General features: G+C 51.5%; 1 protein-coding gene across 2 annotated transcripts; it reads right to left on the bottom strand.

Annotated features, from left to right (window-relative positions):
- Positions 1-5,029: 5,029 nt before the first annotated feature.
- KLHL25 (kelch like family member 25) lies at positions 5,030-25,037 on the bottom strand. Of its 2 annotated transcripts, none has more exons than XM_075100598.1 (3): positions 24,845-25,036; positions 11,707-13,536; positions 5,030-6,628 (listed from the first exon to the last, which is right to left on the bottom strand). In XM_075100598.1, the coding sequence occupies exon 2, from the start codon at positions 13,517-13,519 to the stop codon at positions 11,750-11,752; it is 1,770 nt and encodes a 589-aa protein (XP_074956699.1). In that variant the 5' UTR covers positions 13,520-13,536; positions 24,845-25,036; the 3' UTR covers positions 5,030-6,628; positions 11,707-11,749. The 2 variants fall into 2 exon arrangements, with proteins under 2 accessions (XP_074956699.1, XP_074956701.1); XM_075100600.1 differs by lacking the exon at positions 5,030-6,628 and adding an exon at positions 9,419-10,796 and having other exon boundaries at positions 24,845-25,037.
- Positions 25,038-25,292: the final 255 nt, after the last annotated feature.

Genomic DNA, 25,292 nt, shown 5'->3' with positions numbered 1-25,292 from the left:
GATTTTCACTGGCACCTTCACCTGAAAGGGGTCGTAAAGGCTCCTTACGCTTGGATGGGACTGTAAAAGGAGCATTGACAGGCACAGGAGTGGCTCTTCAGAAATACGGTTTAGTGACACCTTTAACATTCATGTTATCTGTGTTTCCCCTTTCCTGCCCTTGCTGGGTTCAGTCCCAGCGCTGGCTCCAGGGTGAGAAATTGGAGGTCTGGGAGGACACAGGTGCGAGCGGGGCTGGAGCTTGCAGACAGGCTGCTCATTCACTGAGGTTTTATTAAGAGAAGGAAAGGCAAAACCCTAATTAGTTCAGTGAGTGAGTGAGATGCCTTGTGATCAGATACAAGGTGAATGGTAAAGGAATGACTTACCTTTGCCATAGAAGGCACCTGGGTTTTGTTAATTAGTTAGAGGGATGTTAAACACTGCAATTGTGATTTGTTTGGGGTTGGAACATGTTTAAATTAAGGGGATAATAGCATTTGACACCAGCAACTGATACCAAAGCCCATACGAATGAGCTCCCCTAGCCTTCACAGGGATGGGCAGACAAAATGGGTGCCCAAAAAAGCTATCTTCACACCTCTTGAAATACCCCCCAAACATGGCTTTGCTCCAGAGCCTGCTCTCCGTTCCAAGGCGGCTCAGGGGAGGATGCTGCAGGTTCAGGGCTGGCTCCCCCACCCTGCTGCCTGCAGAGCCCTGTCCTGCTCTCCCTGCATCCTGCAGCTCCTTTTGCATGGTGATAACTTGTTCAACGACGCTAGGAATCGCAACTTTCGCCCTTGGCTGGAGGACATCCTGGCACCTCAGCCAGGCGTCCCCAGCGGGATGGAGCTGAGGTTTGTTTCTTGCTCCCTGACAGGGTAGGGCCAAGACCCAGGAGGGTTCCCGGGGGGGCTTAAGTCCCTTCGCTCTCTCCATTCTTTACAGTCCATCCCTTGCACAGATGTAGTTCAGCTGGAAATTCCCGATACCCCCTGACCCCTTGCCGCAGCCTGGCGTCTCTCCCTCCGGCGCTCGGCGTCTCCAGACACTCTTTCCCCTTTCCTTTCACCAAAGAGCTGTTTCTCACCAGCCACATCTTTCCAGTGAGCCTAATTAGACAGGAGCCTAATTAGAGCCAAGCAGGAGCGGTGAGTCATTAGCCGAGCCCTGTGGGAAGCCCCAGGGCAGCCGTAAGCCCGGCAGGGCAGCAGTGTGGGCAGAGGAGGCGACTGGGACGCGGCGAGCACTTGGCTGGGTGCAGAGAAGCGGCCGTCGGAGGGAAGCGGCTGCTATTTGTGTTTGCATGTGTAATTCCTCCAGACAGTGACCCAGAAATGGAGTAATGGGTGTTTACCCGCCTCCCTGCACCTGCTGGAGAGCCAAGCGGCAACACGCTGCAGGCCATGGTGCTGCTGGGCTCGCATCAGGGCAGGGGATGTCTGGCCATCCTGCCCACCCAGGGAACTTAAAAACCAAAAGGGCTTTTTCTGGTGGCCCTTAAGCTTTTTTCCTCCTTGTTTTGTTTCTACTCATCCCTTTTAATACACGGCTATACCCCGTGATGGAGAGGAGCCAGCATCCTGGGGACTGGCTGTCTGCTGGTGGCTGTAGGGAGGGGAGTCCCTGCTGGGGTGGGAAAAGAGAGTAAGGGGAGCAGCAAAGGGCAAAATTGCAATGTTTTCTCTGGATGGAGCCAGGACTGGGGTTAGGTGTGATGCCAGGACTGAGAGATGGGACTTTCTATCAGTGATTAAATCATGTCCTGGCTGAAGTGCCGGTGGCTTTTTAATGAGCACAAGTTGTGCTATTCTGCCGTGACCCTGGACCATTCCTCTAGCCTCAGCTGGGAACGGAGGGCTTCCCAAGGGAGCGAGAACTGAAAAACCACAAATTATTTGATTCCTGAGCTCTGTGGTCCCCAAGGGATGTCAGGAGGAACAAAAGGACATGTTGAATAGCCAGGATCGGTCCTCTTGAACCCTTCCGCCACCTCCCTTTGGAGGGGAGGCACACCAATACAGAGGGGTCCTTGTGCACGGTGTCTGTGAGACACAGCCGTCGGTGGCGCAGCATGCACTGGGGAGAGGGAAGTGAGATGTCCAGGCGCTGACAGCGTGAAAGCCAGGCTTTCTTCCACCTAATTGGATTTGTTATTCAGCTGAGAAACGCTGAATGGCTTGGGTGGGCTCTGAGCTTGCGATTTCAGTGAGGAAGTCAGGACGACGTGGTAAAGTAGGTCACGCTGCTGCAAACATGGTTGATGGTTTTGCACAACAGCCGATGATGTTAAATAGGGAGGTGGTGAAATGGAAAGAAAAGGAAGATTGTAAGGAGGAAGGAAAAAACCCGAGCTCAGCCTCCGCTATTCACTCCCACCAAGATTCCCTGCTGCAGGCTCCCATCTTGGCCCCCCCCCGCCCAGTGCTGCTGCCAGTACCCGGAGGGCACCAGGCTCCTGCTCTGCACTGGAGTGAGAGGGACTGGGCCCAGTTTAAACTTCCAACTGGTTGTGGGGAGCTGGGAGCAATGGTTTCTCCTGCTCTTGGAAGCCTAACTTCATTCATGAGCAGTGTTTCCTGCGGTGGCAGTTTGTGAGCCTGGACCCTCTACAGAGACTAAATCATGTTGGGTTTATCCCAAGGCAGAAGGTGCATGGGGAATAGGAAAACAATTTGACATGGGACGTACCGCGGGGAGGATGTGCAATGCTGGGCATTAATTAACATGCAGGAGAAGATGACAAGCCAAGGACAAGGCTTCGGTGCTCTGTATAGACATGGATGAACTTGAAAGCATGTCGGATGGCTGGAAAAAACACTCCTCCACTCCAATTATGTGTCTAAAATGCCAGCCTCTGGATGGATGTGAGGCTTCCTCAGGCACCGGAGGTATTAAATCACCAGCTAGACTGCTTTTAATTGACTCTAGTGACAGAGGGAGAGCGAGCTCAGATGGTAATTCCCTGCAGGGCTTCACTGCACAATAGTATTATTTCAAGGGCAGCTGGGGTCAGCCTGGGAAAAACGCATATTTAAAAACCAAGAAGGCACTATGAGTTTCATTTAAATAAGACGTTGGCATATCAGCCTTTTGCATCTGGGGAGGTTCAGCATGGTCAGTCCCCGGGGATGGAGGTCCCCAGACCTGGGCCTGGGAGAGGTCTGGTTCCACCAGCTGCCTGCACAGTCCCATCGCTGAGCACCCGCCTGCCCTTTCCTCCCAAATGCTTTTTGGAGGGTGGGGAGCACCCCGTTACAGAGCTGGGCAACCAAGGTGGAGAGAGCCTGTGGGCAAGGGTGGGCTGAAAGAGTTGTGTCCTGTCCAGGTTCTCCTCTGGGACAGGGCCCCTGCAAAACAAGGCAGGAGGTAGATGTGTGACAAGCCACCCTTTGGGGGCTGCAGGCAGCACTTTACTGCTGTGCCTGGGTCTGAGCAAGGGCCGGATCCTTGCAAGACCCTGCACTTCTGGGGGATCTCCGTGCCAGGCTCCTGGCTGCGTCGTGGGGAAGATGTCTGAGCTCCTGACACCCTACAGCGAGGGCTGGCTGTAGCATGCGGGCCTGTTTCCCAGGAGCCTGGGAACATACAACCCCTGTAACGCCACCAGACAAGACCCTTTCCCAAGTGCTCGCTCCCAGACAATGTTGAGCTTGACCTGCTAAGGTGGGAAAAAAGCTCTTTTACAAAAGCAAACCAAATCACATTTACACTTCTTCCCCTGTAACTCCCAGTTAAAACCCAGTCCCACTCTGGCTGTAGCATTATTCTGTTTTATCCGTTTCCATCTCCTATGCCCCTTTTACTTTGCCACTGCTAACCAAGAAACCTTTGTATTTTGCATTGCATTTAATTCCATAGCAACAGGTTGCTGCTGTCACAGCAGCTGCTGATTGCTTTTGAATTGCCTTTCAGGCAAGCTCCAGAATAAATACAAAAGAGCAGGCCTTTGCATGGCTCATATCAAAGCTAGCCAGTTGCAAAGCCTCCCGAGCTGGTATTTAAAGTCCCAGAGTCCCATATAAAACCTGAATCAACAAAACTGAAAGGGATTTTATTCACACACTCCCTCTCTTTTTCCTTCTCTGGCTCATCAAACATTAATTTCTATCCTGAATTGGTTTCCCAAAGGCTTCTTTAATGAGCTTTTTCTACGGGGCCTTACACTCCTATCTGCCCAGCTCACGTCACCTAATGCTGCTGCCCACCCAGCTGCCACAGGCAAGGAGACATGCTCCCAATCTCCTTTGCAGCTCAGCAATTCAGGCCCCAAATCCCTTGGAGACCATGCGTAACACCCATAGGAAGTTTTGCTTTCCAAGCGCAACAGCCCCTGCTAGTAAAAGGAGGCAAATATGAATTTGCAAGGTTGTCGTGTTTCGCCTGGTGCCTATTACCTGCTCTGAGCAAAGCTGGAGCTGCTGGTCATGTAGCGGGGGAGAGCCCAGAGCCCTCCCAGAGCGGGGCTGGATCAGTCCCCTGCTCCTCTGGGGCGGGGAGAGATGCACACCGAGGCGAAGCGCGAACAGGAGCCCCAGCTGGAAAGCCCATCTCGGCTGTCAACGGGCCCCTTTCTTGGGAGCTGCAGCAGCCAAGCAAAGGCAAATCAGGAAAACAGAACTATAAATTCTCGTCTTCCTTAGAAATTACTGGCTTTGCCTGCAGGAGTATGACTGTGCCTGGGTTGGGCCCCCTCAACCTATTTAGCAGGTATTGGCATTGCAGACTTGCAGGTTCTCCTAAAATTACGGCATGGTCAAGCTGAGTGTGAGCAGCTGTGGAGAAGGAGACCTGTGATGGCCTCAGGGCACGAGAAGCCCTGGACTTTATTCCCAGATCCACCACTAACCTTGGACCAGAGACTTGACATTGTGCCTCAGTTTCCCAAGCGCTGAAGCAATAACAATTAGAGCCAGGCTGGTTGCTTAGGAGGTTGTTTGTGAACCGCCCCACCAAGTGCCAACCCTGTTATTATTCCTTGGCCCTGTTATTAGACCTAAATCCAACTGGCTTAAGAATGAAGACTCCTGTGAAAAACACCCAAACATTTTCCCAGATCATCATTTTTATTAAAATTCACAAGCAGCTGAAAGAAAGAAAAGACTAGAAAATGTAAATAAACATCATTCAGAGCATCGCAGACTGGCTGTGCACAAAGTGTGCTCTTCCCGGCAGCAACAGGCGCTCACTGCTCCAAAAAGACCTTTGTTGTTTGAAGCCATGTCAAGGCTTTTCATTGCATTGCATCATTCAGCTGGCCGGGCTACAATTTAACCTAATCCACGGGCAAAAAGCAAGCCCGGAGCATCTGCAGGACCAGATCTGCTGCGGAGGGAAGCAGGATGGATGCTGGGGCGGTGCACGACCAGCCTTTGGCGGTGGCCAGCCCTGGAAGAGGCCAGTCAGGAGCCGCATCCCTGTATCGACAGCGAAAATCCACATGCCTTCTTCTACAGCTTGAATGGGGAGTGACTCGGGCTGACAACTCTTGCATGAATAAACGCAAATACACTTGGCAGCCAGCGTGCGCAGATAACCTGGGGCAGCTGCAGCGCAACCGTTGGCAGGCAACGTGCAGCCAAAAACGCTCACACCTCTCCAAGGTGAAGCCGGGACGGGCGGCACAGCAGGGAAGAGGGGATCCCTCCCCAGCCTGCTCTGCCAGCCCTGTGACGCTCCCCTGGTTCACTCGTTTCTCCCTCCGAGGCCCCGCTAGAGGCGCGAGCTTTGCCCCGCTGCACCTCTGTTTCTGCTAGCTTACTAATTACGCCCTCACCCACGCGCTGCTCGGCGAGCGCGGTGGGGAAACTCAGAAGACCGGCTCTGAGCATGCAGCAGGTTTTATCTGGTGAATATCTCGGCAGCGGTGCCGGTGCCTTGGCACGCTAACACAGCCGCCGTGCTCTTTCCAGCAGCTGCGTGCGGGGAGCTGCCTGGCCTCTGACCAAATCACAACCGGCTGTGGCAAGGAAAGGGAGGGGGGGGAAAAAAGGCCCAAAGTGCAAACGAAAAGGCACCTGCCCTGTTTCGCCGCAGTACCCAGTACTGCTGGCAGCCGCCCCAAGCTCCCACGCTTTAATGTTTCAGTAGCCATCGCCTCCGCAGAGCAGCCAGAGGATGGGGAGAGCCAGGTGCTCTCTGCTGCACTGCCCCAGCCCCTTTTCCCTTTAAAAAACACTTCTAAGTCACCCAAACAGCAGCCATGCCCAATGGCACGGTCACTGCCTTTAAAAAAAAAAAAATTTAATATCTCTTAAATCCCCCAACCAAGTAACAAAAAGCACCTAACGGCTTCTCACGCCGTGCTTGCCAAAGGATGCAGCCTGGTGCACACCCTCCATCTCCCCAGTCCTGGTGGACCACCAGCACCCGTGAGCCATCCCCATGTCCCCCATACCCAGCCCCAGCCCAGTAGCCAGCGCTCCCAGCTCCTCGCCGTCCCTGCGCGGCGGCCGGTGGTGGGGCTGGGTGGCCCTGCGTGCCCCCCTGGCATGGTGCTGGCGCGGGGCCGGCTGTGCCTCCTGCTCCCGATCGTGTGAAGGGATGCAAAAGGCTTCTCAACATCCTGTGCGAGAGGACAGGAGGGGACTCGGTCACCGTGTTGGCTCCAGCAGCAAGACAGGGGACATGGATGTGACTCTGGCACCTGGGGAGGGAAAGAGAAAGCTCATTAAGAGGCACGATGCTTCGCTCAAGCCCATGCAGGGGAGGGCGCAGCTGGTGCAATGCACCAGAAAAGGGGTTGCACATTGGCAGCTATTGGGGTAAACCGCCCCCACCCCGAATCCCAGAGGTGGGTGGAGATGGAAAGCAGCTGATTTATTTGTGGTTTGGGGTGTGCTTTGCTTTCATAGGAGAGGGGAGAGAGTGGGCGTTCAGCTGGGGAGGGCTCAGAGCACCGGGGAGCTGGGCAGAGCCGGCCAGGAAACTTCCATTGCCATGACAAGGGAATGAAAAGTTGAGGGGAATGAAATTTTAGCTTTTTTTTTTCTTTTGGCCTTTTTTTTTCTTTTTAGAGCAGGAAGGAGGGCCCAAGAACTGGAACAGGGAAAACAGAAAGACCCTTTTTCTCTTTTTCCGCCAGTTCCTCCAAAACCAGCCATACGACTGATTTTTCCAAGGGGTTGATTGATTAATCCAGTCTGGGGCCGAGATCTGACTGCACGTTTCCATCTGCCCAGGGTTAGAAAAAGCCTGATTTCCATCGTCTTTCCTCCCCAGGCCAGCCACTCCCTTCCAACGCTGCCTGATAAACTGGCTTCAGAAACAACCAGCAGCTTGGAAAGAGCAGCAGCAGCAAAAAACTGCAGTCCTTGTTTATCCGGCCTTGCTATTATGCACATGCAAATGGGTTTCCCTAGGAGCCACTGAGAGAAAGTGGCTGTGACTTTGTACCAGCAATACCAGCAAGACTTTAACGGGTTGCAAGCAACCAACCCAGCAGCATGCAGGTGAGCTGTGGCATTTAGCAGCTGGGAGATTATCCTGAGGATTTTTCAGGCTGCCATTCGCAGGCACCCAGGCCTTTTGCATAGGAAGATGTCCGGCTGCAAGCAGGGCTCTGCGGATGGAGCCAGGAGCGATACACGGCAACAAAACCCCGCGGTTTCTTGCAAGGGAAAAGCCGACCAAGTGCCGTTCCACATGGAAGGGGAGCCAAACCAGGCAGCAGTACAACCATCTTTGCAAAGTCTTGTTATCTAAGCTGTAATTAAATAATCAGAAAAGTCACTGAACAGATCCGATGTTTAGTGTAATCGTGGTATCAGAATACAGTTCTGGGCCTGGCACGCTGCCTAAATCCTTGCAGGAGCTTTGGGGCCAAAGTTCAGCTTTTAGGTGCCAGATCAGGCTTAAAAACCTGCAGCCTCGGCTGCTCAGCACCCACCCAACGGCAGGCACCGGCTGCGGGTGGCACCCCGCAGCCTTTGCAGGAGCCAAACCCACCAAAAGGCGCCGGTGGGAGCCACAAAATGGGCTCTGAGCTTTCGGATGAGCCCCAGGAATAAGTGCCTGAGCCGTGCCTGGCCACCATTCCAGCGACTGCCTACAGCCCAGGCTGCGAGGAGGGTCCTGCAGGAGCTGAAAGGCACTGGGAGGGGAACGCCTGGCTCCTAGCTGCTGCGTCCCTGTTTGTTTTGAGATGGGAGCTCTCACATCTCCACCCCAGGGGAGTGTTTGCAGCTCAGGAGACAGCACAGCGGGATGCAGCGACTTCCCTCTCCATCTCACCTTTCCTGGCTGGAACAAGAAACCTGTGAGTGGCTCCCTCCCCGCAACCATCACAACCCCCAGCTGAAGGCTCCTCTCTCTGGCCCAAGCCCATCTGTGACCCTGCCTGATGGAAACGAGAGCATTGCACAGGACAGATAGTTTGAAGAAGCCACTTTTAATTTGGAGACAGGCAGCTTGGAGAACCTGTTCCTGGTACCACCTGAGGTCACCTCCCAGGAGGTGTAAAGTTGTTCCCCGTTAATTGTCACGGCACAGGACTTCAACAGACCACCCGGCATCGTCCCCCAAGCTCCTGGCTGGGCTGTGCTTGTGTTTATAAACACAGAGAGTCTTTATTAGCAGAGTGCTCAGTATTTTATTTCCCTTTTGTAACAATTTGCCTCCTCCTGGCTCCACCACATCAGGCGGAAGGATACTGGGCTTTTAGGTTTCATATTGCTAGTCACACTTGATCCCTGGAATTAACTGCTGGCAATAAGCACCGAAGTAATGTCACACAGCATCCTTGGCAGGGGCACTGGGACCTCTGCTGAAAGGAGCCCTGGCTCCAGCTGGGAGGGGTGAAGGCTGTGCCCTTGAGGAAATGTTTCCAGCTGATCAGCTTTATGCGTTAAATGAAAAGCAGGCTGGGTGTTTTATGAACATTTTTCAAGGATGTGTTATTTGGGTTTCAGGGCTGGTATGAATGCAACGTCACGCGTTTTTAGGTGAGAAGGTTGGTTTTTTCATGAGTACAAAGTACTATTTCCTACTGTGCAATTGCCCAGGCCTTTTCCCACCCGCCCAGCTTGCTCTGCTCGGAGGGCACCTTGGATGGTCCCTCCTGAGCCTTCTCCAGCTGAGGGGGGTTCCCAAAGGATCAGCATAGCCAAAGCACCCCAGCACCTGGGCACGTGCTGGCCAGCCTCTCTTCTGGGCTCCCCTTCGTGAAGAAGGATCCCATAGGGACCAAAACGGGTGATGCAGCAGAGACCTCACGTGGTGGGAGCTGCAAGCCAGAAGACCCCTCAGCCAGTCACGCTGTAGGACAGCGGAGCAGTCGCAGGACCCTACAGCCAGTCACCCCAGTTCCTGAGCCCAGTTTTGGCACAGGTGCAGCCAGGACAGCCAAGGCAAGCGTGTGGGTTGTGGCTGCTACACATTCAGGTCTGGCCTTCGCTCACCAGTCCTGGTGCTTTATTTAAGGAGTTGGCACAGTGGCTGAGACCATAACAATAACTTAGGTTTTTATTAAAAAAAAAACACTCTAGAAAATGGAACTCATGCATATTTTAAATACTTCTTTTAACTAAAGAATGGAAGCAAAGCCAAAAAAGCACATAAAGCCCTCACACAGTGACTTTTCACCAGTTTTATTTGCAGGTTGGCACATTACAGTTCCCAGTTTTCTTGTGCTTGTGCCAGACTCCAGATTACAGAGGAAAAAAGTATCTATCTAACCCCCACAAAGCTGTTTATTAGGTCTGAACAACCCAAATACAGTACTGGGGGAGGGAAGGCAGGAGAGGAAAATAACATCTCTGTCTTTGGAGACTGCTTTTTATTCAGTTGCTGAAGAATCAACTCCCACCTCAAAATATTCCCTATTTCTATTCTCAGCAATGTGGCTGGTGTTGAGCTTTAATATTCTGACACATCTGCTACCAGAGAAAATTAATTTTCAGCTCTAGGATGGCTCTTAAAGGGAGGCCTCATTGACCTGAGTTGAAAATGATGGAGTCCTCACACTCTCTGCTGCAATATTTAATAGTTAATTAGATTACTGAGCCACTGTGACAGATGCTAGGCAACGCCTGAGGAGGAGAATTTGGAAAGGCCATTATCTTTCAGTGCCGGGAAAGCTCTCAGAGATCTCCTCTTAACCCTTTCTACTCTTGCCCTGCCCTCACTGTGGTCTAACCCATGTTAAAACCAGGCGTTTCACAAATCAAAGGCCAGCACAGTATTCTGGATGCTTTTTTTTCCACCTGAGAAAAACAGGTGGTCACATTGGGCAAATGCCTGGCAGAGGTATAGGAGCTCCTCCTTGGTTCCCAGCTGGCATCAAAAGAGATGATCACTGGGAGATGCCAGTAATTTCACCCGCTGGGCGATTCCCAGGCACACCAACCACACCAAGTGGGAAGCAGGGAAGTGAGAGGGTGTTAGAGGGTTTGGGCAGCATTCTTTCTTCCCTGCATTAAGTGAAGTGGATTTTGATGAGTCTATGGAAGACTTTCCCTCCCCACAGCCCCCACCTTCCAAATAAAACCATAAGTGAAGCTTGTCGATCCTGCCCCCATACGTGAGGGTTTCCCAGCTCCTTCAGCTAGCTGGGAGGTAGTCTCCAACCACCAATGCAAGGTTGTGTGTGTTGCTGGCACTGTGAGACCTGCAGACTGAGCTAGCAGAGGTGTTATAGACTTCCTGGGAAGATGATGCTATCCAAGTGTTGCCTGTATCAATATCTGCTTTCACGATGCAAGGTGAGAAGAGTTTTTGGCCTTTGCCAGACCAGCTGCATCTTGGCACAGATTGATGAAGACGTGCAAAGCTCTGTGCAGTGGAACTGGTAACCAGAATGGCAACCGAACGTCCCACTGGGGAGGGGAGAGGAGGAACTGACTGCCCTGTCCCAATGGCATTGCAATAGCACCTTCCCTGAGCAAGCGAGAGCTGGAGCACCAGAGTGAGACAGGACATCATGAGTTTCCACCATCTTTCTTATTCTCACACACCCCAAAACACCGATAAACACATTATTCTTCTGGTTATAAAACCCCTTACCTCCCACTCAGGTCTCACACAGAAGTCTCAGAAGTTCTGATTTAATAAGCAACAGTCTGGATGTTAAATAAACACCAGGACCATCAAATGCACCATGGCTTCTAAGCTTCTGCTCCACCTACCCACTGAAATGTAAATAAAGAGCTTAAAAAGAGATCCAGGATTTGCTGGTATCCCAAGGGTCACTTGCCTACATATTCATCAGCTCTGAATTAGACACCCAGATACGCAGCAAAAATATCAAACTACTGAGACTTTTTCCAAAGCACTTGTTGCCCTAGTATCTCCCAGGACTCATATGGAAGTGCTTTTAGAAACCATAACCCCTTCAACTGCCTGGGGACAGGATGTATTCTCATGGCTATCACCGTAGAGCAGGTGTGTACACATCTGCCCTTCCTACCCACCCCCACACAGAAGGTGACACTGGCACATCAGCTAGCTTGGAGTGGAGGCAGAGGAGCTGTGGACTGCTTGCAACCATCTATGGAGCTATAACTCTTAAGATACTGGGAGGATCATCTGGAAACAAGAGAAACCTGGGAGCTAGCTAAGATTAGAACATGTCAGAGCTGATTACTCTTTTCTGGCCCTGCATCCCACCTTTCAATACTCCCTTCTCATAAACCACGAGCAACTTGGAACACGTGGCTTAAGCATGGTTCATGGAGACACAACTGAAGCAAGAAAGCAAGTTTCAGTTTAAAAAGAGGAGATCCTTACCTTATGGACCTCCTGGATACAAGCCCCCGAGCCCTGACCCTCATCACGATGGCAAGTGCTTCCAGGTGCTGACAAAAGCTGTGGGGATGAGCGAGTAAGGCACTGTTGTGATACAGTTCCATGTGTCTGATGTAGGGTCGTAGCAGTCCAGCGTTTTGCACCTCTGAGTCCCAAAGTAGCCCCCCACCACATAGAGTTTATTCCCCGAGGCCAAAGCATGGCATGACATGCGCTTGGCTGTCATGTCCCCAATGCGTGTCCACTGGTCCGTTTCGCAGTCAAAGCGGTAGGCGGATGCTGCCGTGAACTCTGTGTCTCCCCCCATGATGAAAATCTGGCTGCCCAGTACAGCGGCTGCCGTGTAGCGCCAGGGCTGCGGGCATTCGGCTTTGATCATCCACCGATTCTCAGATGGATCATAGCACTGGACCTTGGACACCATGTCTCGGTGAATGCTGGTCCCACCAAAGACAAAAAGCTTCAGCCTGGCACTCACCACTGCAGCGTTGCTCACTCCGTCTCTCAAAGGAGCCACCATCGTCCATTTGTTGGATATGGGATCGTACTTCTCTACTTGCTTCAAGGAAACAGAAGGAGATGCAGGGAAGACTCCAGCTACTGCGGTGTGCCCACCAACCACATACAGGCAGTTTTCCAATTCAGCCGAGCCATGCCCAAACCGAGCTATTAACATTGGGGCAGCTTTTGACCATTCCTCGTGAACAGTGTCATACACCCACACGTCTTTTGAGACGCCGTTCTCTGAGCCCCTGCCTCCAGTGATATACACTTTGCAGCCGATGGCACAGGCACTGAACTCCTTCCGTGGGCTTGGCAGGTCTGCTTTGGGGATAATTTCCTTTGCTTTGTGATCCACTTGGTAGATCTTATCACACATGAAGGTCTGTCCTCCCAGGATCAGCAAGGTGTGCCCAGCTTTGCGAGGCCTGGCACAGGGACTGGTGACCACCCCATCATTCTGGAGGATCTTCTTCTTGCACTGAATAGCTTCATCCAAGACAATCTTGTTTCTTTCATCCACCATGATCAAGTCCTCACAAGCCAAGGCTTCCTTGAGGCATTCAGAAGGAAGCAAGGCCAGACGAACATTCCGCAGAAGTTCTGGGAGATAAGCCTTCCGCTCATCCAGATCATATTTCACCCACTGGATGACAGCCTTGAAGACCTTTTCTTCATCCTCAATTTCCAGCTCATCACTGGAGATGAGGTCCAGCAGAGTGTCCTTGGAAAGGTTGTTGAAGTCCTCACTCTTGTGAACCGTCTCAAAGTTGACCAGGCACATCCTCCAGGAGAGCTCATAGAGCCGCCGGCACTGATGAGCATCTGAGAGCAGCATCATGCCCAGGCAGTTGGAAGGGTAGAGGTTCTTCTCCAGGAACTCAGCTGCTGCGTCTCGGACATCATGGAACTGCAGCATGTCTCCAGCCTCCAGGAGGGACTCGGCATTCTCCTCATTGATGATGATCCGCGAGGAATAAGCAAAGTCCAGCAGTAGCTCCAACACCTCTGGGTGAAGGCTGTCATGGAAGTTCACCTCATCATCCAGGCTCTCCCGGAGGCCATTGCTAAACATGGCTTCAAAGTATCTGCTGGAGGCAGCCAGCACTGCCCGATGGCATGGGAACGATCTGTTTCCTGCCCAAAGGGTGACATCAGTGAACATGCAGTGCTTCCGCAGGGTGTTCAGATGGGACAAGACACAGTCCGGGTGGGAAGCTTTGTGAAAAAGCAAGATGTTCATGGAGCCGGTGCTAGTCCGGGATTTACGGTTCTCATGGACGCTGACTGACATGATGACAGAGCTCCTGCCTGCAGAGAAAACACCAGAAAACCCATTATTCTCTTGTTCTTACTGATGTAAAGCATGGAGAATAGATGCGATCCAACTCGGGCACGCTTGAATGGACCTCAAACGTGAAACACCAGGTGACACCCCAGTGCTCCTGCTCTGTGGGTGCTCCTGCACCCTGGCTTGCAGAGCCTGTGCCTCCTGCTGCCGATGCACCCGCACACCCTCTGAAAATTTAACTCCGGGTGATCAGGGTGCGAAGGCGGAGGGGGGTGAGGGGGGAAATTCTGCACTATGGTTTCAGCAACGGAGCAACAAAGTGAAGCAATCAAAACCCAAACTTGACGGTAAATTGTCTCAACAGCCCCTCGAGGGTATTGGCAAACCGCAGGAGAGTTATTTTTCCTTAGAAAACAGCATTAAGAGCAGTCTTTCCAGGATAAAGGGCACCGGTCTGTTCTTGGCTCAGCAGACATCAGGTTTGGCTTCTGATTTTCATGAAGGTTATTGCATGTTTAGGAAAGGCAATCGTGACTGCTCTTATTTATGGAATATTTAGTGACCAGCACAAGATAGAAGTTTTGAACAAATTTTACCAAGCCCTGTCATTGTAGTTTGTGTTGATAAAACTTTCTAGACGCTTCATGTGAATAAAGCATTTTGCAGGACAGACTCACGTCAGAGAATAAGACAAGAGAGACAGCTTTTTAACAGACAGGCAGAAGAAAACAAGGCTTTTTATGAGCTACTATTTCATTTAAGTGCTACCTGATTCCTATCCTTGCCTGTGGAAGAGAAGCCCTTTGGACCAATCAAATTATTAGTACTTAGATGATAAAATCCAAGTCACTTGCTCCAAAATATTTTAGCCAGCTCGATTTTGTCTCCCATATGTCCTCTCTTACAGCAGAAAGTCAGTACTGAAGCTGGTAGGATGACAGTGCTGATGTTTGAAAAATGAGCCTAAAAAAAAAGAAAAATGGGGTCAGCCTGTTGTGCCGCTGCTGCGGGCCCGCGACAGCACACACGGCAAAGCCGTCGCAGGCACTACGCTAGATGACATTTATTTTTCAGTAAGAGACTCTCCCTGGCTAAAAGTGCAGTTTGTGGGTGGCAGCCCACTAAATGGGTTAAAGATGGGGGCAAGTCACAGAGCTCAGGGGGTCTGAACTGTCCCAGGAGTGTTTCAGTGCTTCGGGCAAGGAGGACCCTGTTCGGATGCACAGGAGCGTCAGGGGCTGCCGCCTTCAGCTCAGCTTCCCTGCCAGCACAAGGCACCCACAACGAATAGCTGGGGAAACACAAGCTGGGGAAAGTGGGCCTAATTCACAGGAAAAAGAGGCTGCTTGAGAAACACTACCTAGCTGTGCTAGATCTCGTCTCTCACCCAACACTATTTTCTATCCCTTTTCTACACCCTCTTCCCCAGAACACCGCAATTTTGCTTTGCAGGCTGGAGATACCAGGGCTGAAGTCCCATGGCATCCCGCTCCAGCCACCAAATCGTTTGGAAATCAGTAATTAGCCACACAGATAAAATTGGGGAGGGTTTTCTGGCCTCCAAATTTGCTCAGTCTCAACAATTCCTCAGCCTCCCACTCCATTTTGACCTCTCACACGCATTTTGGCATCCACGCTTATTCAGCCTAACTCTTCCTCAGCCTCCCACCCTCTTTGGACCTCTATGCTTGATCAGCCTCAACCCTTCCTCACCCTCCCACCACCTTTTGGCCTCAACACTGGTTCAGCCTCCACCATACCTCAGCCTCTTGCCCCCTTCTAGCCTCACACCACCTTTTGGCCTCCCAACCCCTTCCAGCCTCCACACTTGTTCAGCCCCAACCATCTCTCAGCCTCCCACCCCCTTTTGGCCTCGATGCTTGTTCAGCCTCAACCATTCATTGACGTCACATAATATTTTGGCCTCCCACCTGCTTTTGCATCCATGCTTGTTCAGCTTCAACCATCCCTCAGCCTCGCACCCCCTTGTGACCTCTATGCTTGCTCAGCCTCCTACTCCATTTTGGCCTCCCACCCCCTTTTTGTTCTCCACAGGGGCTGAAATCCCGTGGCACCCCACTCCAGCCACCTAGTTGTTTAGAAATCAGTAATTAGCCACACAGATATAGCTGGAAAAGGGTTTTTCATTGGGTCCTTTTTGTTGTTGGTGGTTTTTTAACTTGCTTTTCGCAGCTAGAGGTTTCTCAGGGATCTTTCTCCCCTGCAAACACTGGGTCTCCAGATCAGTCCTGTTCTCCCCAGCAAGGCTGAGCTCACCACTGTCACCCCAGCCCAGCACGTGAGGTACCGGGGGAAACCACAAAACACTGAGAGAGCAGACGTAGCGCTCCCAGGCTGCTGGCCGGTCACAGCCTTGACCTGGAGCCGCACAACCCTCCCACGCTCCACGGGTGGATGACCTCAAGCAGAGGCGGATGGCCAGATAAGCTGCCTGACTCATGCTCTGCTCACGAGCTTCCTACCCCCTGCTTCTCCAGCACGTCCAAAAGAGTCCAAATTCAACAAATAGTTGTGGGCATGTCCCTCCTTCCCCACCCGCTCTCATGAATTATTGAGGCCGGTCTTCCTGAGGCTCCGTTCGTTCCTCAGGGCTGTGTCGCAGTCCAGGGAAAAGGTCCCTCCAGGCTTCTCTGTCCAGAAACAATAGCTTGCCCAAGCAGCCACAACTCCTACTTGGCCTCTAAGCTGGGCAGGAGCATTGCCATGGGTATACGGGTTGGATACGCGCACGTTCCTCACCAAAATCCCTGCAGCTTGGGGTTGAGGCTGCCAAGCTCATTTTGCTTGGGATCGGAGGGTGGGCAGAATCAAGGCTCCAGAACAGGAAGGAAGATGCCATTACGGAGCAGTGCTTTGAAGTGCATCCGAGGGAAATGGTCTTCAGCATCGACACCCAGCACAGGGACAACACTAATTTAAGAGGTTATATGGATTCCCGTGTCAAAGCTCTATATCGCCGAAGCAAGGAATACAAATGAAACATTTATGAGTCTGCTAAAAGCTATTGATTTAGGTTCCTATTCCTACAACCTCAGAAACTACCCTGCCATTGCTACTGCTTTCCTTGCTCGCAGTTCAGGTCAGCTATTCAGTGTTAACCTTTGATTTGCTTATGCACAAAAAAAAAACAACCAAAAAAAAAGCAATTTCTATAGGACAGCTACGGAGACAAAGAAAAAGATCGCGGGAAGGCAGCATCATTTTTTCTGACACTAAGATTAGAAAAGCCACTACTCAGAATGGAAGGAGCAGGTAATCTAGAAATCAAAAATGTCTGTATAAAAGATGCGACAGAGCCACTTTATATATATATGCACGCATATATGTACACACACACATATATATATTTAAAATCTCAGGCTTCTAACATCAAACGTCTTGCCCAGGGCACTGGGTAACCAAACAGTATTTTTATCCAACACCTGTTGAACAGCATTCAGGGAATAAATTGGCCCGTTCCAGCCCAGACCCCATTAGCACTGCTCCTCATATCACCTTGTCCCACTACAGGCACCAAGTGATCCCCAGTACAGTTGCAAGCCTGAAAGCTAAGGAGGCCCCAGCACCTTTACTTGGCCCCTCCTGGAGCCAGGTAGTGACACTGGATGTCACTGGTCACAGATCAGCAGGGCTAGGCAGACCGTTAGACTGAAACTAAAGCAGCCTCTGAACCCTGCTGTGCAGCCATCTCACCAGCAAGGCTTGCGTGTGGTTTTCAGCACTTCCAAACAGCTCGTTTTGAGGGCTTCTTGAATCCTACCATGGCTGGGCACAAGGAGAGAAGTGGCAGGTACTAATTCTTCCCCCCACAAACACACCCCACGCCATCTCTCAGTCTACCAGACAACTTGGCATCATCCCGCCCATATCAGATGAACAGAAATTGCAGGCAGCAGCTATTTCATGATGGGTTTCTTCCAAAACCTAGCAGCCTTATAAGCCTCAGAAGCTTGTAACTAAACAAACATCTACATTTTTCATGATGCACCAACATATGCTTCAATTTAAGCAATGTTTAAGTGCAGTGATGAACAGGCTGGACCCACGACATGTGCTCTTATAGGCACTTCTCAGAAGCAGATGCGTGCTGAGCAGAATTGAGCCCCTACGACATTCCTCCCTTCCCTTACCCAGCTACTGAGCTAAAAAGGAAAAGCAGAACCACTCAGAATGAGGAATATTTTACACAAAGAGAACTGTCAGTGGCTCCTGCCAAGCTCCCACCTGCTCTGCAAGAGCTCAGGGGTTGCCAGAGCTCCCAGCTGCATCTTCCATCACGCAGGGAGCTATAGCTAGAACAGATGCATCAATGTGAACAGCAGAAGGCATGACCTGAACAAACTGGGTCTTGGATTTCGCCACACTGCATTCATTTTTTTTCCTTCAAAAGGCAGTTACTGAAAAAAGAAATATCTACTGCATAGCCTTTTAGTAGGATCTTACTGCATGCAGAGGCAGATGATAACCCTTCTTCCATATGGATGAGGGCAGAGGGGCATCAGCTTTCTGACAGCCATCCAACGCTGTCTGATGGCTATAGTATTCCCCTGACTGCCTGCAGCTTTGTACAGCAGGTATAGGAAAAATGGGGGTTTTCCAGCAGAGCAAGATAAAGGCGCGTTGGAAATCCTTCCACTCTCCCACACAAGGCAGACAGTAACCCCAAAGGAGGGTAGGAGTTGGCTCAGGGAGAAAAGACCCTTTGAATCTCAGCTCATAAAAAAACAAAACAAAAAAAAAAACAAAAAAAAACCCACCCCAGCGGTCTCTCTGGACACGACAAAGCTGGCAAAGAGAACAAGGGGAAAAACCAAAACCGCACTGCTGGCCAAACTCCCCCCCGACCAACAGCCACAGTTCCCCTCTACAAGCGCCTCCCGCTTCCTGCAAAGCATGCCCAGCAGAAGGCTGCCCCTCCCAGGCTGGTGGGTCGCCATGTCAGAGCCCCGCTGGTGTGTGTCATTTTGGAGAACCTCAGGAAACACTCTATTGCCTCTTGAAGAAACGAAGCAGCACTTTGAAGCCATATCAGGTCCCCAGTGACAAAACAACTGCAGGTGAGAGGACAGCTCAGAAGGACTATTGATATATGGACTATATTAAGCTAGGCTTGGGGTTCCCCACTCCATCTTAAACCAGCAGACTGTCCACAAATGTCCCATTTCATTCGCTATCTGCAGGGAATTGCCAGCTGAGATGCTGCTTCCTTTTAAGAGGACAATATCTGAGAGCGAATAAGATGTTCCCCAGTGGGACTTCAGGGGATCAAGAATTATTTCTGCTGAGAAGGACAAAACTACAGGATTTATAGGTGTTCTCCCAAGACTGTGAAGGTTGGCTAAACACCAAAGAGCCCAAATCCCATGAACCGAAGCTGGCACTTTCTGTTTGCCAATCAGACTTTCAGAGAAGCAGCAAGCAGAACTTGTTTCTTTTTGCCCCACTTAACCATGAACTGTTCAAAGCTGTAAATAAATAAGCAGTAAGGTTCCCCGCTGGCTCAGCTCAGAAGACCTGGAAGAAGCTGCTCAGGCCGCAACAGATATTCATACCCAAGCAATCAGCCAGCCATACAGGTCCTCAACATATGGACTGCACTACAACCTATAGCCACCATTGCAAACCAGAGCAGACCCACCTCGAGCAGCCGGCGACAGTTGCTTTTGTAGGGAGACAGGCATAAGATTCTTTATCTTCTCTCTGATTTCACAATATCAACCCTTTGGGGTGAAATGTTGTCTTGAATTCAGCCAAAGTTCAACTTCTCCCTGGAAGCGATGGGATAAACTCTCTATCCATTAATAACGCACCTGCTCCCTCATCCCAAATATCTGTACTTTTCTAACACCTTCACAGACTCCATCACCTGCGGCTTAGGCCAGCAATGCCATCCCAGGACAAAATTACTAGTATAGAACCAATTTCCCCCTTTGTACTGTACAGAGTAGCAAACTAGAAACCTAAAGTCACCTACTGCGTTGTCTTCATGGGGAAGAGCTCCTTGCAAAGCTGCTTAGGAGAAAGAGCAGTGTGGTGACACTGTCAAATGCAGAACCCAGATACAGCTGCGCTTCAGATGCAATTTCCCAGCATTGGAGACAATCAAAAGGTTTGAGAAGGGGGATCTATTACATGGAGGCATTCATGTACTCACAGGCACAGCTCGAGCCTCAAAAGCGGAAAAAAAAACGAACAGAAAACAGGAGAAGATGGTGGGGGAGGGAGACAGAAAACAAGAAAGGGGAAGGAACAAATGTAAAGATGTTTTCAGATGATTTTCATGTCCTTGCGTAACACAGCAGACTATCAGGTATACAGCTTGGAGCTGCTTGAAAGGCTTCATACTAACAATGCCCTTCTGCAAAGAGGGCTTGAGACAAAAGCGATACAAACAGCACCTGGCATTTAGTGCAGCACCGCACTTGTTCAACGCGGAGCCTGGGCTGCTGCCGGGTGGGCAGCAAAGGACCTTCGCCGCATCGTCCCTCTGCTCTGCCCGCACGCCTGCGTGCCTGGATGCAGGCTTTGCTCTCTAACAAATCAGGTTCATCTCCAGCAACTCCGGTGGATTTAGTGGTTTGCCCGTGTCAGCCAAATTTGTTCTTGTCTTCTTCAGGATGACTAACACAGCAGAGATGCAACTGTGATTTTGCACACTGGAATTCAGACAACGTAACTGTGCCATGAATCAGAGGGTATCTCTGTAACAGGGCTGGATTTGGCCTTCCCGACAAACTCTCGTTGTTTCATCATATTTGCAAATAGGCAAGCAAAGCCAGTTGACCCTAACCCCCAAAGCAGAATTTCTGATCCCGCCCCAGCCTTTGAGAATGGAAGACACCCTTATCGTTTCTTCTCATTTTCTCACTTTCTAGTCTGGCCTGTATATCCTAGACAGAAAACAGAGAGACCATGTGAAAGGCTCCTTCTGTTGGCTCAGACAGAAACTGGGAGGTTTTCCAAGCCCAATTCTGTAGGCTCCAGGAGATCAGATTGTCTGGAGGAGGTCTGGGCACGTATCTGAACGTGCTTACTAAAGCAAAGTTGAACTCAAAAACTCAGTCTGTCCATCACTGCTTCTTATCCCATTCTCACCAGTACCCACTGTTTCTCCCTTTAAAACCGTGCTTCGCTCTGAGCCCAAAGCCACCACAAGAATTACTGAATGCCACTCACCATAGAAAACAAAAGCAGTTATTTCCAGGCTGTACCAATTAGTGAGGTTCTTGTTCGATCTTGCAAAAGCACTGGTAAGAGGGGCAGTAGCACCTTGAACCTGTAAGATGTGAACTAATCTGAGCCAAAGGTAACCGTGTTCCAACCAAAACAAAAATACCCATAGGAAATCCACTTTGCATGCAGTACATGCAGTTTTATTTGCAGATCAGGTACTGGACTTGTTACTCCGCAACTGAGTTACTCCATAAAGTTTCTTGAGCTACGTACCTGTGAGGCAATCAAATAAGGTTCACGTTCACCACTAAGCACGTTGGCTTTGCAGTTCCTGGGAGCACCACATCCTCCTACAACCACTATCCAAATAGCGATAAGTAACACTTTTAGCCACAGTTCAGGCTCCAGACAATAGCTTTTCATTGCTACGCCTTAACCCTAGTGGATCTTTTCAAAGCCTGTAATTCATTTCAGAGGCTGCTGTGGGGTTTTGTCCCCCCTGCCTGTCCTCTAGCTCCACTAGTGAATAAAACCCATTCTGCCAGATCAATCACAGTCGCTTTGCAAAATGAATGCGGGGCTGTAGAGGAGGCGAGCGAGTTTGCAGTCCCGTCTCCCAAATTATACTCAAAAAGGCTCCAGAACGGAAACAATCTACTTGATCGCAGTATCCACCCCAGCCCCATCTGGGCAGGATAAAGCCTTTTTCAAGCAAACCAACTTGCTAATGTGCTGCAAAGGCAAAAGGCCTTTGGTACTTCAAATATAGAGGAGCAGAACCACATGCCAGTTCCCAGGGAGAGTTTAGAAGATGAGATGTGGTATACGTCAAATTAATGCCAGAATAACCACTGCAGTTGCTGACTCCAGAAAGCATATTCAGATCCTCCCACTCTCTCTTTGCGTATGGTGCCCGACTCCTGGCGCTGAGGTTGGCAGAGCTGATTGCTCTGATGGTCAGGCTAACCAGAAGCCCTCCTGCGGATGCTCATACCAAACAGGTCTGTCCGCCTGCTGTCAGGGCAGAGTTTCAATTTTGTGGCTGGCCAGTTAACCTGGGGTTTGGTTTTGTCTTCCCTGCTCCCCTGCCAGGCAGGAGATCTTGGTGAAACTGCCAGGTTTGATTTGCAGGAGCTCATCTGCAATTCTGGGCCGGAGTTCAGAGCTGTGGAGATGGGAGGCCCTCACGCCTCCTGAACAGATTAGCCCCTGATGTTGAGGGCATAGAGGACAACCGTTCCCAGCTGGACTGTAAGGCACTGACAGTTATTGAAGGGTCTGGGGCTGCAGGACAGGGCATTGCTCATTGCCCTCTGACTCTGGACAGAAGGAACAAATGTGATACCCATCTCTGATCTTTCCAGTTCAGTACCAACACTGCATCAAACCACACACTCGGCTTGCAAGTTCTGGACCAGCATGGGAACACTGCAGCAGCCCAGGCTATCCTGGGCATCCGTGCACGCATCGCAAGCAAACCGGAGTGATTACCAGTGTGCTACAGCAATAAATTTGCCTGGCCACAATCTGACAGCCTATTATATAAAACTGGTAGTCTTTGCAAAGTCTAATGGTCAGCAAGCAGGCAGTGGTTACGGGGCACGCAACGTTCCCAGGCTCAAGGGGTGGGGTGGCGCGGAGGAAGACAGAGGGGCCTGTACTGGCTGGAATGATAGTAATAGTCACTGCGGGGATATAAAGTTGATAAGCAAAGACAGACTGATGTGACAGTGGTTAAAGGTCAGACCAGGAGGCTTGGGAGAGCTTGTTACAGCTAAATGCTTTCTAGCGGCATTCTTGCAGCCACTATTTTAAGCAATGCCAGCTACATTCACTGCAATTCAATTGCAATCTATAGAAGACGGGAGTAAATCTACTCCTCAGCTTAAGTGCTGACACTGCTTCTTCAAACCTGCCCCTTCTGCCGTCCCTGAGCGTCAGCTGCCGTCACTGCTGCGGACACCCCGGGCCAGCTCTGCCTGTCCTGCTCCACCTACTTGTGCCCAAGGCCAAGGCACTGCTCAACACCCTCTCTTTTGTAATGCTGCCACTTCCCTCCCATCTCGCAACACGCTGCCCATCCTCTTCCACCTCCACAGATGGCCGCATCCTGCCCTTCCTGTTTCACTCACCTACCTCCTAAACATCGTCTAAACCCTCCCCTGGCTGTTAAGAAGGATCTGAACTCCTGCAGGCTTTGAGGAACGGTTGGTTACCACTGCAGGGACAAAAACGGTATCGTAATTCACACGTACATACGTACACAAAGATACGTACACACCCCTTGGCCCCATCCAGGACCATGTCCAGCACTCTCTCCAGCGCCGGAGGGACCATATATCAGACACGCTTGTTTTCACACGTTTGGAGTACATGTCATGCAGCATCTTATCAGCTGTTCCCCAGCTGTCTGCCTCCACAAATTTCTTTTGCCTAGCTCCTTTTCAGTCAAACGATTTCCAACTGGCCTTATCTTCTCTCCAAAACCACCTCCCAGACGCCATCCTCATGGCTTGAGTTACCTGAACCTGCCCCAAACACAGCACGGGAGGCTACCATGGGGCACGCTCCGCATACCTGCTGAGGCAGAAGGACTTCAGATAACAATCCGCAAATACTTGAGAAAAAATAACAAAAAAGGAGAGGAAGTTTAAGTTCCCCAGTGCTGAAGGTGCTTACGGTCTCCTGCGTTCACATCACGGTGTGACTAATTTGCTTCTGCAGCAAATTTGACTCTGGTTTCAGTTCTGAGAATCTTGTGCCCATCCCACACCTTCCCGCTGCAAAGCAAACTCTCACCTATGCCTGCTCCCCAGGTGCTTCATTGGAGATATATAGAGATATATATATATACATAGCCTTATCACAGAGATAAACCAGAGCAGATGGTTAGGGCTAAAGACACAAGAGACAAAATGTGTTTTCAGGTAAGGTTTGATATGAAGCAGCAAACAGGACAAGGAAAACAGAGAGGCCCCAGAAAGGGTCCATCGGAGGAAGGAGTCGGACCCCTTGAGAGGTGGGCAGAGAAAAGACAGTGCATGAGAGCTCACACCCGGTTTACACCTACTGGGAAGGGGACTGTTACCAGAGCAGCAATGGGTAATGCAGCCGAGTTACAGCCGCAGCCGGCCACCGCCAGAAACACACAGGGTGTGTTACAAATATCCCGGGTTGCTCCTAAGGTAAGTTCAATAAAAACAAGTGTCACGAGACACAGGAAGGAGGGAGAAGACAAGGGAAGTTGATACAGTATAAAGGTTATAGATTTGGTTTTTGGTTTTTTTTTTTTTTTTTCCCCAGGGCTCTGGATCTCTCCTGCAGAGAAAGAAGCACATTTGGAGGAAGACCACAAAAGCTACGGCCCAAGGCACCCTGCGCGGGGAAGTCACCCGAGCAGATCACAAGAGGAGAAGACATGCAGAGACTGCCAGGAAAAGAAAACAGAAACCTCACGGAGCTGGGGCTCTCCATATAAGTAGCACAAAACGCTTAGGTGTCTGCCTATAAAGGCTGACGACAGAAGATTTTCCAAGCACAGATTTGGTGAGTCTAAGCCCCCAACACCTATAAGTGCAAGCTGGTGGTTGAAAATATAATAATTTTTTAAAAACCCAACTAGCAAACAGGTCTGTAACTTTTTTAAATGCAAAGGGGCCTGTAAGGCCAGCAGAGTGATGGAGAGCTATTTTTCCTCCTCTGCCAGCTCAGCCCGGCCACTCATACAAACCTGCACGCTCCTCTGGACAGAAAGGCTATGGAAGCTGTGTCCCGTAAAGCGCAGCCTTGAGAGGTGTGTGTACACGGGAGGGGGGAGGTACGGAGCCGCGCCACTTCACCTCCATACCCGGGGGCTGAACAGCAGCTTTTTAGCTCTTTTTGCTTTAGAAAAGCCCGTCACCCCCGCCAGACGCTTCACCGCCAGCTCCCCACGCCGGTGGAACCTGGCCACCAACACGGCGCTCCGGTCCCCCGGGCCGGTCTCCGGGCGGTGCGGGCACGCCGGGCGCCCCTCCGCCGGGGGTCCCCGCTCCCCCCCGCCCGGGGCAAAGGGACTTAACCGCGAGGGGCCGGGGGGCGGGCTCGGGATTCGGACGCGGCGGCTCGAACGCAAAGCCCGGGAGAGCAACTCACCGTCCCGCTCCGCGCCGGGGAAGCCTCCGGGAGCGCCGCAGCCCTCCGCAGCGCTCGGCGGCCCGCCGCCCCCAGCCCCGCGGGGCGCCCGCCGGGAGGGCGGGGCGGGTCCCCGGCCCACGCGCGGAGCGATGCGCAGCGCCGGCAGCCCCGCGCGCTCGCTGGGTACAATGTAACCGGCGGGTGGAACCTGCCTCGCGTGGGATTCGGGGGCGGGGCCGCCCGCCGCCGCGGCCATTCAGGGAGCGCCGACCGCCGTGACGCGCTGCTCCGCCCCGCCCTTCTCCGAGCCCTCCGAACGGCGCATGGGAGGGGGCGGGCACAAGCCGGGTGTAGCGACCAATAGGAGGAGAGGAAAGCGGCTTGGGGGCGGGACGAGTGCGGCCCGGAACTCCCCGGGTCCTGAAGGCCGCCCTCCACCGCCCCAGCCGTGCGCTGCCCGCTGGGC

Source organism: Phalacrocorax aristotelis, chromosome 7 (assembly GCF_949628215.1).
Source record: "Phalacrocorax aristotelis chromosome 7, bGulAri2.1, whole genome shotgun sequence".
Classification (NCBI taxonomy): Eukaryota; Metazoa; Chordata; class Aves; order Suliformes; family Phalacrocoracidae; genus Phalacrocorax; species Phalacrocorax aristotelis.
Note: the sequence above shows the minus strand (reverse complement) of the source record. Positions and strands in the feature narration are given on the sequence as shown.